The sequence below is a fragment of the Ambystoma mexicanum genome, chromosome 10, assembly GCF_040938575.1.
Source record: "Ambystoma mexicanum isolate Mex_15411 chromosome 10, UKY_AmexF1_1, whole genome shotgun sequence".
Classification (NCBI taxonomy): Eukaryota; Metazoa; Chordata; class Amphibia; order Caudata; family Ambystomatidae; genus Ambystoma; species Ambystoma mexicanum.
Genome location: NC_090932.1, coordinates 1371299501 through 1371317252, shown reverse-complemented (window position 1 = coordinate 1371317252; position 17752 = coordinate 1371299501). Strand labels below are relative to the sequence as shown.

At 41.7% G+C, this 17752-nt stretch overlaps 1 protein-coding gene across 2 annotated transcripts in view; it reads left to right on the top strand.

The window, feature by feature from the left end:
* CRYBB2 (crystallin beta B2) overlaps positions 1–4139 on the top strand; it is a 47174-nt gene extending 43035 nt beyond the window's left edge. For both annotated transcript variants that reach the window (XM_069620403.1, XM_069620402.1), the window contains exon 6: positions 3801–4139. In XM_069620403.1, the coding sequence (XP_069476504.1) occupies positions 3801–3969 (169 nt within the window). In that variant the 3' untranslated portion in view covers positions 3970–4139. The remainder of the gene's footprint in view (positions 1–3800) is intronic.
* Positions 4140–17752: the final 13613 nt, after the last annotated feature.

Here is a 17752-nt window from a genome sequence, read left to right as displayed (position 1 = left end):
TTTTATCAATATGAAAGTGAATTGCATTTTACAGTGCTTAATTTGTAATAAAATATATGCCAGGGCCAAAATATTTTCGAGCATGGCTGCGACACATCAGGGCGGGTAACTCCAGGCCCACTGTTGACCCACCCACGGCTCCTCCATGCAGTGTCAACATATTTGGGGTTAAAGCTGCAACTTCCACCAGCTCATTGAGGGTAATGGATGCACTGTCTGATTTATAGATACCAGTCAACACAACATATTAGTTGTGTCTTGAAATACAATTAATATTAAGAGTTTCTTTAAGTGACACCGTCATTAACATTTGGATCTGATCCTATCGGAGTTACTTTGCTGAAAATATTGGGTGGGGACCTGACATCTCAATGAAAGGGGTGCCTGCCAAATGAGTGGGACAACATAGTGTGCCACAAAAACTGGGTTGGGGGGCAACACCCTTGTCCGCCCCCCCTCCTTAAAATTATGCCCATGCTCCTATGGTAAATAGATGTGCAAATGCAGGCAAAACCATTGGTGAACCGATGATCTAACCTGTCAGATACTGCAGCAAGATCTTCTTTTATAGGTTGACAATCATGACAGGCACTCCTCTTCGATAATGGCCTTTTCACTGAACTTGCCCTTGTGTTGGGGCAGTTTGCTGGTAACTGTCCTGTTGCTGTCAACCCGCCCTGCTGGTTGTAACAGTAGAGACTATGTAGCAGTGTCATGCAGCCTGAGTGGAGCAGTTTATGGGCATGGATAGGATCAGTGCCCTGAATTGTCACCTTACAACTCGCTGTTATTCATGAAAATGGATACATACCCCTAGCCTACTAACCAGAACCATTAGGCTTATGAATAACAATGAACCAGCCCAGGATGCAGATGCCCTGGCCATTGCACACGGTTATTGGTTGTTTTATCACTATAACTGACTGACAGTTAAAAAAATAAAGTTGCCAAAATACCACAACATAACCAAGCTAGGATCACACAGAAGCGCCAGGGCTCAGAAATAAGTGCTGGGGCTGAGCCCTGGCAAGCCCCCCCCCCCACCGCCTAATTAAGCACTGGGATATTATTCAGGGAGGGATCGATAAGCCCTGTTCTACTTAAATCTTGAAGTGCCAAGGGCATGTATTTTCATCCTGAATTACCTAAAATCACTGGTCGCTCCTCCCACTCCTGTGTGTAAAACATCCTAAGTTTTCATATAATATACTGATTGACTTCCGCTATCAAATATCTACCACATTATTGACATATGTGTAATATTATTTGCTATTATATGTTCAGTTCTAGTCTCGGCTCCAGGAATGCTATTCTCCATTTATGGCATTGTAGGTACCATTTGATCCCATTTATTTGGAATGCCTCATCTCAGTGTGATAGGTCACAAGAATCACCCGACCACTCGCCGTTATGTTCTATGGGATGGAGGGACAAGGTTGTGCCAATTGAGTTAGAGCTGCACAAGCAGGTGTCTTCAATTAGAGCTATCTCTCCAGGGTTAAACATGCCCAACATAGGCTGCTTAAACCTACTGTTTCCAACCATGAGAAAAATACAAACCCACATTTCATTAAATGCACATTGTGTCTGGCTAATCCCCGGAGGACCAGACAGTCGCTATCTGATCATCCACCATGCAGCCTACCTCCACAGCATCATCATGTATGAAGTCACTCATACCTTGAGTAGCTCTCCATGAACACCTGGCTAGGATCGAGCTTCATAAAAACGTACCCACACATACATGCAGTCACTGCAGACTATTAAAATAAGTGCATGTGTATATGGGATGTTTAGTGTAAAAAACAAGTGCTTCATGCAATAGTTTCTCTTTAGGACACTGGCCCTGTTAATTAAGGCACATGAGCTCATTGAAGTATGTGCTATGATTGATATGTCAACTTTTTATTTCCAAGCTTGAGCCTATACATAAATATATAATGCCCAATAATTGCAGGTTTACTGGCCCCATTGTCTCATCCATCAGTGCCACTCATGTATAATGTAGGGCATTGCTTCTCCTTGGGAATGGACGTGTCCCATTAACCAATTATTCCAAATTAATGTCAGAGGATGGCATTGTGAAGCAGCAGGTCCCTGCAGATGACATAAGGAGAATGGACACAGACTCACTTTCAGAGACAAAGCAGCTCTTGAATATTTAGAGGATAAGACAGAGAGGGAACGCTTTCTGACCTCACTGATTTAAACATTAAATCAAATGCTTTGAACTCACAGAGGAAGGAAAGAACACATAATTCTACCAACATTTCAAGATCATTTCTATAATTATTGGCTTGAGTTCAGAAACGGTGGTGTGTTCAGCTGCTGGTGACTTTTTTTTAGAAAAGGTATTTTTAGGCGTCTGATCAGGTTTCAGCAAAACCTTTGATGAGAATATTCCCTTAAAAGCGCATCCCTCTATGCGTAAGTCATCATCATGCAGCCCTCCATATGTTGTAGTCTACAGTTCCCATGTTCTCTTACCATTGACTTTGCTGGCGAGGCCTCATGGTAGTTGTAGTCCAAAGCATGTAGAGAGCCAAGGGTTGCAAACCCTTTTCCTAAAGGGAATGATGTCACTGATTTCAACATTTTGTGCAGGAAAATCGGAGCATTGCAGCAGAAAACTGTACATTTTGTGGCATGTATGCTGAATGAAATTAGGCATATGTGGCGACTACATTTACAGAATTCTATTCCTGATGTCCTCATTGTGCTCTACTGATTGCAAACAAGCTATTCCCGTGGCGTTTACTACATTAAAGTAGGCGATATTAACAAGCTCGCTGTTGCTCATCCCCAACAGCTCCCTGACTACTTTTCTGCCTAACGTCTTTCCTGTTTCCATGCCCCACCCCCTTCATAGGCCGATCCTCACCGGTTTTGACCCATGTATCCTCAGTTGCTCCGTGGCCGTCCTCACCACTTTTTTGTTAAGTGGTACTAAAGGACCTGAGGCTGCTTCATCCTATCCACTCACTCCTCTTCTCTGTCCCTCTACTTCAGTCACTCCTTATCCCCTTTCCTGCCAGCCCACCTTTTATTTCCCTCACAAATGCCCTTCAATATTTGTACCGCCCTTGAATCCCCCACTCGTACTACTCTTGCCTTCCCTCTTTACGCTGTCATTCGTTTCCCCATTGCAACTCTCTGGATGGTATTATATTTCTAAATTCCTTCTGCCAGTTGCGCTTCCTCGTGCCCTCCTGATGGCGGCAGTGTCACTAAACTGGAAACAAGCTTTACTGCACAGCCACGAGCAGTGTTCTGAGCAATGCTTTGTTCTACGGTGCCATTTTAAATCAATCGGAGAGCAGCTGAAATTGTGATAAAACATTTTTTTAAGAGTGACAATGCTATTAGTAGAAAACATTGGCGGACTGGGTGATACAATTGTCTTGGGCACCAATGAAAAAGAGGCCTAGATTTGCAAATGGCCATTCATTCCTTTTGTGACAGACTGTTTGAATAGTACCCAAGTGAGAGTTTTTTGATAAAATGTAATGCAAATTGTGCAATTTAAAACAAATTTACTCTGCAACAATGGTCAAAACTACTAGCCGCGTAGTGGAATAACTCAAACTGGCACACATTGGCCAAAAAGTGGCCCAGTTTGACCAAAAAAACAGGCCCACACTAGCATTTTGTGTTTTTAGTTCAAGAATTGCCCTATTGCCCTGTAGGCCAATCCGAGCCTGACAGAAAAGTAAACACGTATTTCGCTGCTTGTAATAGCAGCACCTGCTTCAACACGCTTAGAACATATTTTTAATAATGTTCCTCTTCTGTCTTCTCAGGTGGGTTGGGTATCAATACCCAGGCTACAGAGGGTACCAGTACCTGTTTGAAAAAGGGGACTACAAGGACAGTTCAGATTTTGGCGCCCAGCACCCCCACATCCAGTCTGTGAGGCGCATCCGTGACATGCAGTGGCACCAGAGGGGGACCTTCCATCCCACCAACTAAGACGCACACCTCCTACTCCCCTGAGTGCCTCTGAGGCGAGCAAAACATGAAGATGCTTCCAAGTGATCTGCTGCTGCTGCTGCTTTCTCACGCCATGATAACCTGCCATGCTGGTGTTGTGTGACTGCCTCTGCTCAAGCAATTCAATAAAGCTTTGCATTTAAAAGTTAGCACATCGTTGTCCTTCATGTTGCAAACTTGGTTTCACAAATGTTGCTGTGAGTTGCCTTTACCCTGAATACTCAGCATTCGAGAAAAAGGCAGAGGGGGAAGTGTGACACAAGGTTCTCGATGAGCTCCTTGGTGTTGGAGAACGCAAACACAAGATGACTTAAGGAAAAGACTCTGCTTGAAAGAATCCCAAAAAAGATTATTTACTCATACCCAAAAAACTGAACAACACGGTGAATTAAAATATTGTAAACTGTAGGAAAGACCTTTTTTTGTGCCGTGTTCATACTTTAAATTGGATGACCTGTGATATGTCTGTAACACCATGACCACAGCAAACTAACCTGTAACCATATCCTTAAGCTAAGTGCCCAGATGCCTCAGGGCTTGGTTGTGCTCTACAAATGTACACATAAATAAATAAATAAATAAAGAAATAAATAAAGAAATAAATGAGGCAAAGCCAGGGTTGGCTTTGGAGGAATGGAGGTCACTTTTCGGTGGATCGCGATCTGCCCCTCTGCTTCACCCACTTTTCACCCTCAAGTAAGCCCCTTTTCCCTCATCCCATTAGCCAAAAAATGTGGGCGCAGGATCCACGTATTGAGTCTGTGAAGAACATGATTTAAAGGATTGTGGCAGACCCTAGTCATTCTGAGATAATCAAGTCAAGGTCAGTGGGAGTAGCAGAGCAGGAAGGGAGGCTGTGCCTCGGCATGGGGTCATGTTGTAGATGAGAGGTCTGCAACCTTTCGGCAAAGGGTGAGCATCTTTATGGTGCTGATGGTCCTTACATGCTTGTACTTGGCCAGCAGCTCCATCATCAGATTGAGGCCGAAGCTGCTGGCCCAGGCCCCTCAAACTCACACCTGCCAGACACCTGGTATTGTGCTGATGTCCAGGTAGGGTAGGCAAGGACTTTTTACGCCCCGCCCTCCTAGTTTAAAAGTGATTAGTTAGTGCCCGAAATTGAGAATAGTCGGGTTGTGATGATATCTGCTACTGGCCAGAAGTTGTACGAGGGACAGCAAAGGCTTGTCTGAATGTTTATGTTATGTTGATTTATACCATGTACCGTTGCCGTTTGCATGGTCTCACAGTGCTCCCGTGGCTTTGTAAGAAAAGTGGGTAGGGATTGTTAGAGAGGGAGAAGGGATAGGACAGAGGTTGTGCTCATCTGTTGATGCATGCAGAAGCTGGAGAAACTGGCATCTGTGCATGTGAGCTTTCTTGGTGTGCATTGTTATGTGCACTGGGTGTGTTGTGTACAGAAGCGTGGTGTCCAGTGTCTGAGTTGTTTGTTGTCTACAGATATTGGGTTTTAGCATGATTAGAGAGAGGTGTGTGGTCTACGTGTTTTGCTGGTTGTTTCATTAGCCCTCTGGGCGTGTGTAGTATACGTGCAAGTTGTGCAGGTGTGGAAAAGAGAAGGGAGGTTGGTTAGTTGGCTTCGGGTGATCTTTTGGTGTTGAACAGTTTTATTGTTGGTTTTGTCCCCTGTTTTCTTTGGTCCAGGAGTATTGTGTGTAGGGGTGCGCATCTTTGTTTATCTCAGTCAGTGGAATGGCCATGTGAGTGGTATGCTTCCTTTGCCTCTAAATTGATATTCTAATTATTAGGATATGTATTGAGTGTGAACTTATGTTACGTGGTACATCTGGAATATTACAGATATGACACGCTGTCCGTAGTTCAGATGTACACTTCGTTTAATTATGTTGTTATGTTGTAAGTACAGCAGTGCAGATCAAAGGGTAAGTATCATCCACCGGTCTGGTAACAACCACAGCAAGCCCCCAACTGATCTAAAAAGAACGTTCCCTCCAAACATTAATAAACATTCTAAAAGAATATTCCACAAGGAACTGAGCTCACCTGCATTTCATTTACATAGAACCTTACAATTTAGCTTCTGGAAAAACAGAGTGCTTTATAAATCATAGGGGGAAGTACACAGTGAGTGAAGCAGAGATACAAGGGAGCGGGGAGGGGAGCGCAGGCAATTTGGCATCTACAGATCTATAAGCAAACATGGGAGGAAACATTGGGGAGCAGATCACCCAGTGTCAGGCAGGGTGGGTAGTGGAGTGTGTGAACCTAAGTGTTAGGGACAAGCCATTCCTTGAATAGGAGAGTCTTGTGCCCCTTCCCGAAATGTAAAAGTGAGGGGGCAAGTCTGATGTTGAAGGGGATGAGATTCCATATTTTGGGGATTGTAGACAGAGAAGATCTTTCTTCTGGTCCCTGCCTTCCTGCACCAGCAGAGTACAAGTCTGTACATGTCCCTACTTATGGTGGACCGTAGTCCTCCAGAGATGCTGAGCTTCTCAATGAGGTAGCTTGGGGATTTCAGGGTGACAGCCTTGTAGATAATGCTGCAGGATTTGATGATGATGATATGTGCTTACAGCGGGAGCCAGTGCAGTTTCATGAGGGTTGGGGTCATGTGGTCTAATTACCTATGAGTCAAGAGCAGGCTATATTCTTTAAAGATGTGAGTCAGCAGTGGAAGCATACAAACAACACTAGTATCCTAAATAGCAAACTAAAAGCAATGTCCACACTAAGTTCTATACAAATGTGTATTTACTCAAACACAGATAACAATAACAAAACTCTAAATCCCACACCCCCATGAAGAGAAAATGCAGAGTTAATTTAAGGTCTGGATGTGGTTCATTGTCTCATTAATGTCTTGAATTCATCTTGGTGAAGTGCTAAGCCACAGAAGTGCCAGTGGCAATGCATCTGGGCTTTAAAGAGTGCAGGGAGTCAAGTAAAGGGGCCCAAACTGAAGCTCTCATCTGCACTTGCCACACAAGCAGTAAACAAAGTAATCTAAATGAACACTGCCCCTTTTCAGGGTGCTTGGGTATACTGTTCAAAGGGACCTTAAAGTAGGCAACCTTCCGGGTTGTTGCATCACTGTCTCGCTGTTTTGCAGAGACCATTAAGGAGAGGATAACTCCCTCCCTCCGTTGACAGACGTCTTCACTCGCACTAGAAGTGGACGTTTAACTGTTGACAGTTCCGACAAGAATCAACAGAGTGGTGGGTAACCATTCCATTTATAGCAAAATACTAGCAGATGATCAGTGCATGTTTAATCCCTCTGCTAGAATTCTTGAGGAAGTGCCTCATTTCCCAGGTAGTCTCTCTTTGGGGTACAGTAAGCTATGCAGGGAATTGTCCAAAATATTCAAAACTAGCTTTCATGAATCCTAAATCCCTGGCTGCCTTTGCTACAGCCATGACCTACCATCTAGAGAACAAAGAGTCTGTGGGCCTGATTTACAAAACGTGTTCAAAGCGATTTTCCCATTGCAAAACGCTTTTGTACATCAGGTCTTCCGTAATTACCTTTCCCTTGCTGGTCCACACCATTCTGTAAGGTTCCTATTGCTATTTTCTATGGTACAGCCCCTACACATGAACGCGAGATGAGGCTTTCAAAGAGTTTGTAGTTCGGAGTGAACCTGTAACGATTAGCCCTTCACCAGAGGAATGCATTCACGCAGATGTCTCTTGCATTAAATGAGCCGATGAGTGATGTGCAAGATTTTGGATACTTTAAACTGTACATTTGGAATTGCCTACAACTTTTATTTATTTGCACATCACTATATTCTCCTGAAACAGAATATATCTTAATCTTTACTTCTGTTCAGCATCCAGTCTGTATACACTGTCAGGCACTAAATACACTGTCAGAAGACGTGAGAGAGAACTGGAAAAGAGATTAAGTTAACCTTGTGCTGTAATAATTGAATTATAGTCACTGGGCTGCTAGGTATATGGTATTAATGATCTAATTGTATCATTTTAGCGGTAACAGAGTTTGGTGTACAAATAGATGTTGTGATATGAGAAACTCTTCCTAGTGCCAAATGAGATCTTTAAGGAAGACAACATGAGAAACGGGTACACATTTTCTATATACGCATGTTTGAATCACTATGATAATTTTGTATCTGAAATGTAGACATATCACATTTGAGCTGGGGGTGTGATGGGGGACTATGTAGGGGAGACATGGAATCGCAATCAGAGACTGCGCAAGAGAAATACGTTTTCAAAACCTTTATTTAATATTTGTGGGGTTGGAGAAACTCCTAACCTGCCCTAATACTAAGATGGGAGTAGTCTCTACCATCAAAACAAAGATACTACAGTCCTAGTCAGTCTTTAAGTCAAAATAAAGATGGCCTGCACTAAAAAACCTAATGCGTGGCCTTAGACTTATAGAATAACTGAAAAGGGATATGTATATAAAAAGAAAAACTAGTGTTAAAGAAAATAGCTGAGCAACTTCTCTTCCCCACGTTTACATAGCACGGGGTAAGGTAGCACACTCTGGATGGGTGACGCGCTTTGGCTCTGGTTGCAAGGATACAGTTCTATATGTGGTTCAATTCTTAGTTAGCCTTCCAAATCAATGTTTCTTGTTCTGCAGTTCAAACACAACTCAGTTTCTTCTGGTTTCACAGTTCAACAAAGTTCCCAATATTAAGGATCACATTACAATTCTCGGTAGGTCTCCCTCTGTCGTGCTCAGTCCTCTCAACCACAATGCTTTGGGGCTCGCTTCCCCAAGCTTTTATCATTAGCAAAAGTTTCTTTACACTTTGTTTCCTGTCGAAGACTTTCGAATGTGCGTAGCTTTGCCAAATACCTCTGCAGGACCACTTCGACTTTTGTTCCCTTTTTACTTTTAGCTCCTCTCCCAATGCCTCTTGGTTCTTGTAGTTTCAAGCATAAAAGTTACATTTAATCTTGTACTCCTTTGGTTTCCTGTTGTCGCGATCACTTCTTCAATTTAGCGCTACAAAGTTCATTTCACATATCTCAAGTTTCTTTCACTCACTTTGCTGCATTTATGAGATCAAGACACCTCACAGAGACTTTCAACTGGGTAATCTTTCTCTTCCAGACCACTCTGTTACTCTGTATCTTTCTTTTCCCAACTGGACTACAAGTCCCATAAGGCCTTGCTTTGCCTCTTTATCTTTGGTGTCTTTAACCAACCTAACTCTTGTTTCATTCACTCACTCACCGGTAGGGTTCAGGGTTTGCACTTCATCCTGTTGATTTGTGGGCAAGTCCTTCAGCATCAGCCCCTCTGCTCCTCTCCAACACTCTTTTTTTTAACCCAAGATGAGAATGGCCCATTTCCTGACACAAAAAGGGATGCTTTCTCCAGCTCCTTGGTTCCATGTCACAAACTCTTCTAGATTCACAAAAGCACATTCCTTCCGCCTGGCTTTCTTTTGCAGCTGAACAGCACATCGACCTTCCGTGCTTTGTTGCCTGGTCCTTGTCAGCCCCTGCTGAGCTGCTCCTTCTCGTGTCAAGCCTTGCCCTTGAGTGCTTGGGATTTTGGTAGGGATCCACTGCCAGAATCAGCCTCCCCCTCTCTTCCCAAGAGCAGCTGATTTCTCCTCCCCTGCAGGCTCCTTTAAATACCTGTGAGAAGTTAATGTGCTGCAGGTGTGTGGTCAGGGTTGGGCCTGCTTGACCTTGCCTGTCCTCGTTAACCAGACAGCATGTTGTCAAAATGTGAGAGCCTGTCCTCTGTGTTTTAGTGTGTGGTTTCTCAGTACTCCTCATCCACTGTCCCTCTCTTCCTTGTCCCAGTGTTTGTGTAAAAAAGGGAGGGAAGTTGGGAATTCGGAGTATCCTAAAAAATAGGATGGGGAAGGGGTGTTGAAAAGGGGTAATGCTGTGTTTCCCCATTGGGTGTTCTGTCCCCAGTCCCAGAGGACCCCTCACCCATGTGATCCTCCCACATTGGTTCACCCCCAGGGACCGGTTCCAAAGGCGATGCCGTGCCCTGGTCACCTGGGCAAGAACTCCCCAGGGACTAGACAGTGAGACACCCTCTGGTTTCTCACAACTATGCAAAGCAGAAGTATACATGTATTCGCTATAGGAAAGACAGTGATTATGTTACACACTCACTAACCCTGATGTCAGATCAGGTTTAACGATTGCCATTACCTTTAGCAACAGAGCATATGTGAAAAGTGTACCTGTTTAACAAAGCACAATTTCCTGTAGAGAAACTACCTTCAATTTCATTTAAAAAATAAAAAATACAAAGAAATCTCTGGACAATAAACCCTTGCAAATCAAATTCTGCTTGTGGTTCAGGACTATGGGGGAAAGCTAGGAATAATAATTATAGATCACACAATATATGACAATTTGTTTAGTGCATAGTGCAAGCCTACTCGTTTCTTGAGAGGAATTCTGTTTTTTGGAGCTGGTTTTGACAGAAAAAATAGATATGCAGTCTTAGAGGGAGCCCTTCAGGTTGGGCATAACAGACAAGTTTATCTGGTTCTGATGGATGATGACAATCTAGCCCAGCAACAGATCACTCAGTGGCACTGTGTAGATATTATTAAATAACATGGTGGCAGGATTGACCCCTGAAGCACCACCCTACAAGATAGTGGTAGGGATCCAACCTGGAAAGGCCTACCTCTGTGAAATGTAACTGTCAGTTCAGAAAGGATGACATACATTTGAGGACACTGGCTTCCGTTCACTAATAGGTGGAACAAATTGAAGCACGTGACCCAAGAGCAATGTTATCATCAGCTGCTTACTAATTTAGACGCACAAGAAAACAATCACTACCATCATACAGTTTACACATGGGATCACAAAGGACCTGGGTGATAGCTGTCCCAGTATCACACCCTGGATAAAAACTGTATTTATTGGAACAGAGAAAGTGATGAGAAATGAGGGGATGTTGAATGTGTGTTGTAGATGCCTGTTACCAGATGCTTGTTAATTAACACATCTCTCTTCTCACTTGGTAAGATATTACCATGCATCTTAGCTATCTCTCTCATGTGCATAGTTGTCTTCTACACCAAACATCACAACACATTTCTTGGAATAAGCAGAATCATTTACAGATATTACTAAAACACAGTTGATTGTAACTCTCAGCTGAGCCCAATATTGTGGGCTATGAATGTGGCTAGTAATCCAACAGTCAGCCAGCCCTCTGGAAAGACTCATGCAAGTCCCAGTTCAGCTCTAGACTCAAAACATTAATTAGCAGCATACATTGACCTTCTCATTGTTTCCACATTCATATTCACCTTCTAATGTTTGTGGGTAATCCTGGTCACACACTGTGCTCTAATATTGCTAAGTCAATACTGACATTGAAAATATGTAGCCACCTGAACAATATATATGCACAGTCTCTGCATAAATGCCAATAATCAAATAAAGCCTGTATTGATTGGGCCATCAAACAATCAGCGATGGCAATTCCCTATACAACAATGTTATTGAAACATGTGAGGATTAATATGAATCCTTTCATAAATGCTGTCACTTAGCTATAGGATTATTTGATTCATTCGTTGTCATAAAAGAGGGTGACAAATCTGGGAGAGCACCTATTGAATTCTATTGTTGCTGTGGTTCTCAGCTATGCGACTAAAACATTGCCATTGTATTTCTTCATATACTTTGTAGCCATTCTTAAGTAAGTTTCACCTATAGCTTTAATTATTAATTGATCAGTTTCCTTACTCTTCAACATAGAACCAATGCAGTATTTTCTTACCACCATAATACCTTTGGGTTAAAATCAAATACACAGCTTGGTCTGATAATTGGGTAATCATTATGTACATTAATGCCTCTACAATGTATGTTTATATAGTTCACGAGAACTTTTAGCTTTAAGTATGCATGTAGAAATACCAGAAATCATAACCTTTTACATAGCAGGACATACGCAAGAGCAAAGGACAGAGTCAACAGGTTGCCCTTCTACATGTCCAATGTCCCCAAATATTTCTAAATAGCTATTTTTGCTTTTAATAAAATAAAATCAGCTAAGGTACTTATCCCAATACCCACATCATTGAAAAATGTCCACGCTAGAGTAGACAAAATCCACATGAAACTATAAACAGCTGCATCTACTTAAACCATTTAATATCTAAAAGCGGAACCAGTACCACATATAGGAACATTGAATATACACAATAAACAAATAAAATGTCTCTACTGGGAATATTCCGTATTAATTCCCATCATTTCCAAAATCAATGGTAACTAAGGTATGTTAACCAATTTAACCTTTGAACAACAAATGAAATACATCTGGTAATACCAAATTCATACGTGTTCAAACACTTACCTATGACTGCAATTAATGAAAAATCCTCTTTGATAATATTTCAAAACCTATTGATTACAAAGAAAGGCACATAGAAAATATATATTAGAAAAATGAAATACATTAAACAGTTCCAAGTTGAACATGAATAAAGAAATTAATAAAATCATTAGCTAGCAGTCATATAAATGTGCTATAAATGTGCAAACTCAAAATGTTATTACAAATTCTCAACTGTAATAAACAAAAATAATTGTTAATTAACCTTTAATAGCCAATTGTAGTCCTTAATTTGAATCACCCAGTATTTTGTCAAATTCTTTGATGAAACTATTTTACCAATTCAGTTTGTGTATTACAGTGCATACTTTGTAGTAACATGATGTTTTAGCACATTTATGCCATTTAGATCTCAGCCCATGAGTACTTTAAAGGCAAATCCTAGTAACTTTGCTGTAGTTTCATTTTCACAACCAAAGTATTAGAAGGCAACTCATATGGGCAATCCCCGCTAAGCAGACAGGGCATGGGCCATTTCAAGCTATGTAATCAGGGAGATGACCATTCCATGATTTGGACACTGGTTGCAGACAAGGCAAGGGAACACAATGTAGTAAAAGGATCTAAACCACATACAATAATCAGGCTCAGTTAAGAATTGTTCAGCAGTCTACTATGGGGTAGTACTGACCTTGGAATAATTAATTCTTTGGTTAGACAGTCTAGTAAAGACATGTATAAGTAAGCCTTCACACCTAATCGGGATTTGTTCTGTTTTTGAGGGAGATGCATGGGCATAAAAGCCCAGGTCCTGACATGTGTCCAGTGGGTATATACACATTTTATGTTGCCATTTGGGCTCCTGAAATATCTATTGTTTTTAATACCATATGTCATTTTCATTTGATCTTCATTAGCTGGAAAACTTTCTATAACGGTATCCATATTCGAAAAACGCGATTGGGGAATCCAACCTGCTATCTTGCAAAATCTCTTTTGGATATTGCTTCCTAATTGTTTGGCAGGTTATCGCGAACGAGAATTAGGAGTTAGTCTAAGGTGCAATATCGAATATCCTGTATTAAAGTTGTTATTTGTAATGGATTAAATACTACTGAGAAGTCTCTAATCTTTTCCCTGTTCACCAGTAAATATAGCACTCGATAGAAGACTGGAGTGCCTTTTGCCTTCAAGGATTTATCCTGCGGCTTTTGACCGTCTATATAGGAGTTTGTTATGAGCTTGAGTTAGCCTTAAAGTACATTACATCAGCAATATTGACTGTTCTGTGTAAGATCTTTTTATAAAATGTTCATCAAAATATAACTCCATCACCTAGGTTATAATAAATTATACTAACAAAAACTAATACAACTATATCATAGCAATGACACTATTCAATCTATATGTATAATCTCAGTATATCCTTGCCTATATGTACCAATACCCTATCATCCTATGCAACTAACATAGAGAGAACAATTACAAAAAATTCACACTTACATACAAAATACATCACAAAAAAACAGAGAGGAAAAATGCGGATCAAATGAAAATATTGACTGTTCTGAGGAGCGAGGCATGGATTTGAGGGCATCTGTAAGCTATAGCACAGACAGGGATCTTTTATTACTTTTTCATTGAGCAGAGGTATCTGACAGAGGTGCGCTCTTGCACCCCTGTTGTGCAACCTCTATAATAATGACCTCCAGCAAGAATTAGGAACTATTACTGACATGCCCCTCATTTATTGTAACCCATACTCAGTTTAACATTTATGCAGATGATGCAGTAGCCTGATCACCAGAAGCACTACAGGCATTAATTTGTAGATACACATTGATTATGGACTGAGGGTGGTTATTTGTAAACATCTCTAAGTCTATGTCGATGGCTGCGGGACCAAGAAAGGCCCTGCATTATTCAATTTTCTGTAAGAAATGTAAACTAGAATGCGTAGCCTCCTATGAATACCTGAGTATTTCTTTTTCAAGCACAGTGTGTTGGTTCACTCATGTGCAAAAGCAAACTGTTTGTATAAAGCAGACCAATGGTGCTCCTTTCCGCTTTGCTCAGAAAACAGGGGGTCTTTTCCCTGTTACAGTCATGTTGAAGGCCTACTAGAGTCAGATTGTGGAAATTCCCGCTTCTGGTGCAGGCATTTCGGAGTATGACAATATACAGTTAATGGTAACTGAATGATTTTCTCTGAGTTGTATTGAGGAGTCATCACTGATATACGCTTTCATGCTGATGTTGGGGTGCCCTTCGTATCTGATTATATTAGTCAACACCTCTCATGTTCTACCCCCTTTGGGGTGGGACCAAGCCTGATTTACATTTGGTCTTTTCCCTTTCTGTAATGGCTTAGTAGATGATGAATGATGGTCTGGAGGGTGGCCCAGAATGATGCCACAGGTTGGAATAATTCAAAATCTTCCAACATCGCCACTTTTGTTTTGTGTATTCACCCCGAGTGGGACAGGTATGCTCAGACGTGGGTCCTGTGCCTGCTGGGCCTAGAGACCCGAACTACACCTCACTGATGATACCTAATCCAAAAGATCTGGAGAGCAACAGGTTGCAGACCCCTTTTCTATGACATATTGGTAAATCCATCCCTACAAGATGATTTTCTAAGAATGCAAGCTTTGTTTGTAGTTGGTGTCTTCCATTCAAATGTCCGCACTGTCACTATCCGTCATCTGCACTGAGGATGTGGGCATTGGGCACCCAGTGTCCTTGGCAACTGCCAGCATCACAGCCCCCAACGTCCGCACCCTCAGTGCAGATGATAGATTATGACACCAATGAACAGTCAGATGCTCAGCTTTCCCCATCCCTTTAAACACACCCCATAGGTAGTGACACCATCAAAAGGAGAACTTTGTTGATATAACTCAGCTGTTTAATAAGCATGGTTTGCAAACATTGTATCCCTCTCTTAATAGCAATTCAATCAGACATCAGAGGTTTAAAGAAACATGATTCCGGTGTTCGTGGAGTATAGAGAAAGTAATATTTCAAATTTTTCTTTGGATGCAAAAACTCACTTGCATCTGTATGTAACTAATATTTTCAGATAGGCAACTATTGTTCCACACAGACTGAACCCCGAGAGGCACTCTATGTGAGAATCATACATGCAGCCATTATACAACCGAGATAAGTTAGAACTGTACATAAGTGGGACTCGATCGGAATGGTGACTGGGCTGTTTGGACTTGGTGGAAATGGGCAAATTTATTTTTTGGGGTTTGCCTATACGCCAGAGCGAGCACGTGTCTGTCTGTGATGAAATCAGGGTTCGGTACAGACCTTAGGGGAATAGGACTGGGACATTTATTCACTTATCTATATACTCATCCACTAATTTTCTTTCTTTTGTATGTGTACATGAAATCAATGTGTATATTTATGTATTTTTAAAATACAATGTATAGTAGAAAATTATTTTCTTTTATTAATGTTATTCGGTTAAATCACAATAAAGATTATTATTATGAGACGTTCATTGTTAAAAAATAAAGGCCTTTTCAGAAGCACACATGAATTCCGTCCCAGAGCCATGTTTAGAGTAGAACAAAAGTCTCTGGTGGCTGCCCCATGCAATTCATTGTTGGGCCTAGAAGCAGTATTCAAAGAGAAGGACCATGTTCCCATTTATTGCTCTAAGGTCCAGGTAATTCTGCAAGAAATAACCTCACTAGGGTTGATACTTCACCAGACATTGAGCAAGCAGACTTCATAAATCAAAATAGAGTGGACCTAGTAGTGCTATATATGAAATCTAAAATAACTTTCTGTATGATCCTAAATGAAGTGTAATCTTCCCTCTGTCTTCGTTATAACATCTTTCAATTGTCTAACGTACAAACCCCCAGTCAAAAGAGGAAATATCAACTTAAAGATAACGAGAGATAACGAGAAACAGAAAGCGGACCTAGAAATGACCTGTTTTGAAGATTCCCAACAAAAGTGTCTAGTTAAACTTGAGCAGAGGCACAGGCATATATGAGGGGAAGGTATTGACGATTGGGCCTGGCTTCTCACCACTCTACAAACTAAACCAGTGTTTTGCCCACAAGATAAAATTACTTCCCTCTCACATCTCGCCTGGAATGCAAGAGCTAATAATAGCTTTTTGGAGCAATAACCATAACCTTAATCATCTTTGAAAGCCTGATATTGGGTCTCAGCAGGAGTTGGGTGGTAGCCCTTAAATCCAGCGGTAACGGAATTAGCGTAGCCAATACCGCTCCACCAGATCACGAGTCAGCACAAATACCGCCGGTGCTATTACAGCCGCCCCTATTACAGCTGGCGTTAATAGCGCCGCCAACACAAAGCGCAATTACAGCCATATCACAAGTCCATGTTTGACGGATTAGCGCCGAAAACTAGTGCTAATAGAGTTGAAATTTACCTCCAGCTGCCAGGTAAATAAACACAGGTGCCAGAAATGAAGCCACAGGGGACTCCAAAGCAATCCAGAGGGCTACATAAGGTACACCCTTACCCGAAACACTGTTACCAACACCATGCTGCCATTATTTGCTGCAAGCTGGAACATGCTGCACCTGGATCTTGAGATGTAGGACAAACAGGTCATGGCCCAGGGAGCGCAGGGGAGGGATAGGAGGAGGAAAACTGTCCAAGCAAGGCAAGCACCCCTCCTCAGGGTTAGGCCATCACCCTGGGCCCTCATTGATATTAATTTGCTCACCCTGCACTGTCGAACGGGAAATCATATTGTGCCTTCTTTATTGTTTATATTGGCCTAAGCCCAGTCGCTCTGCGAAGAAATCCGCGTTGCAAGGTCCTGACCTTAGATCAGTTTTAATCGCCATTTTAAGTTAATCCGCCATTTTGATTCTCACACCAAAGTCACCCTGTGTTCTAAGATGGTGGACAGTGTTGTTCTGCTTGTAACATGGTCGTCTTGACCTCTGCATACAAGTTAATGCTTAAACTGCCCGCAGGCCAAATTTTAGGGTCGTGTAATGAGACCTGTGGATAGAGGATTACCTGTGCCAACAATACTAATCCATGAACATATATTATGCACAATACTGTTCGAGCATTTAATGTGAACACTTGTTTGACTATATTGTATAAGAATATGTACGAAGGCTTAATAGGCTTAATGTAGAATCCAAAGACACACTGTTGCTATTGTAACCTATTGGAGTATGTATTAAGGATAATCCATAAATGTATAGATGCATAAATTAGGAACGAACTCGGCATGAACCCCTAGCCCGGGAAATGGTTAGCCTGCAAATGGCTGGACATCAGATTACATATTGTATAAAAGGCACAACCATTCTGATGTACAGCCCCAATCACTTCATACACCGAACAGGGCTGGTATTCGCTGTGTTGTACTGAGGGCCTGATAGCTATCTGTTGTTTTGTCCTTTGAAAACTGTTCAGTTGTAGAATAAAGATCTGCGT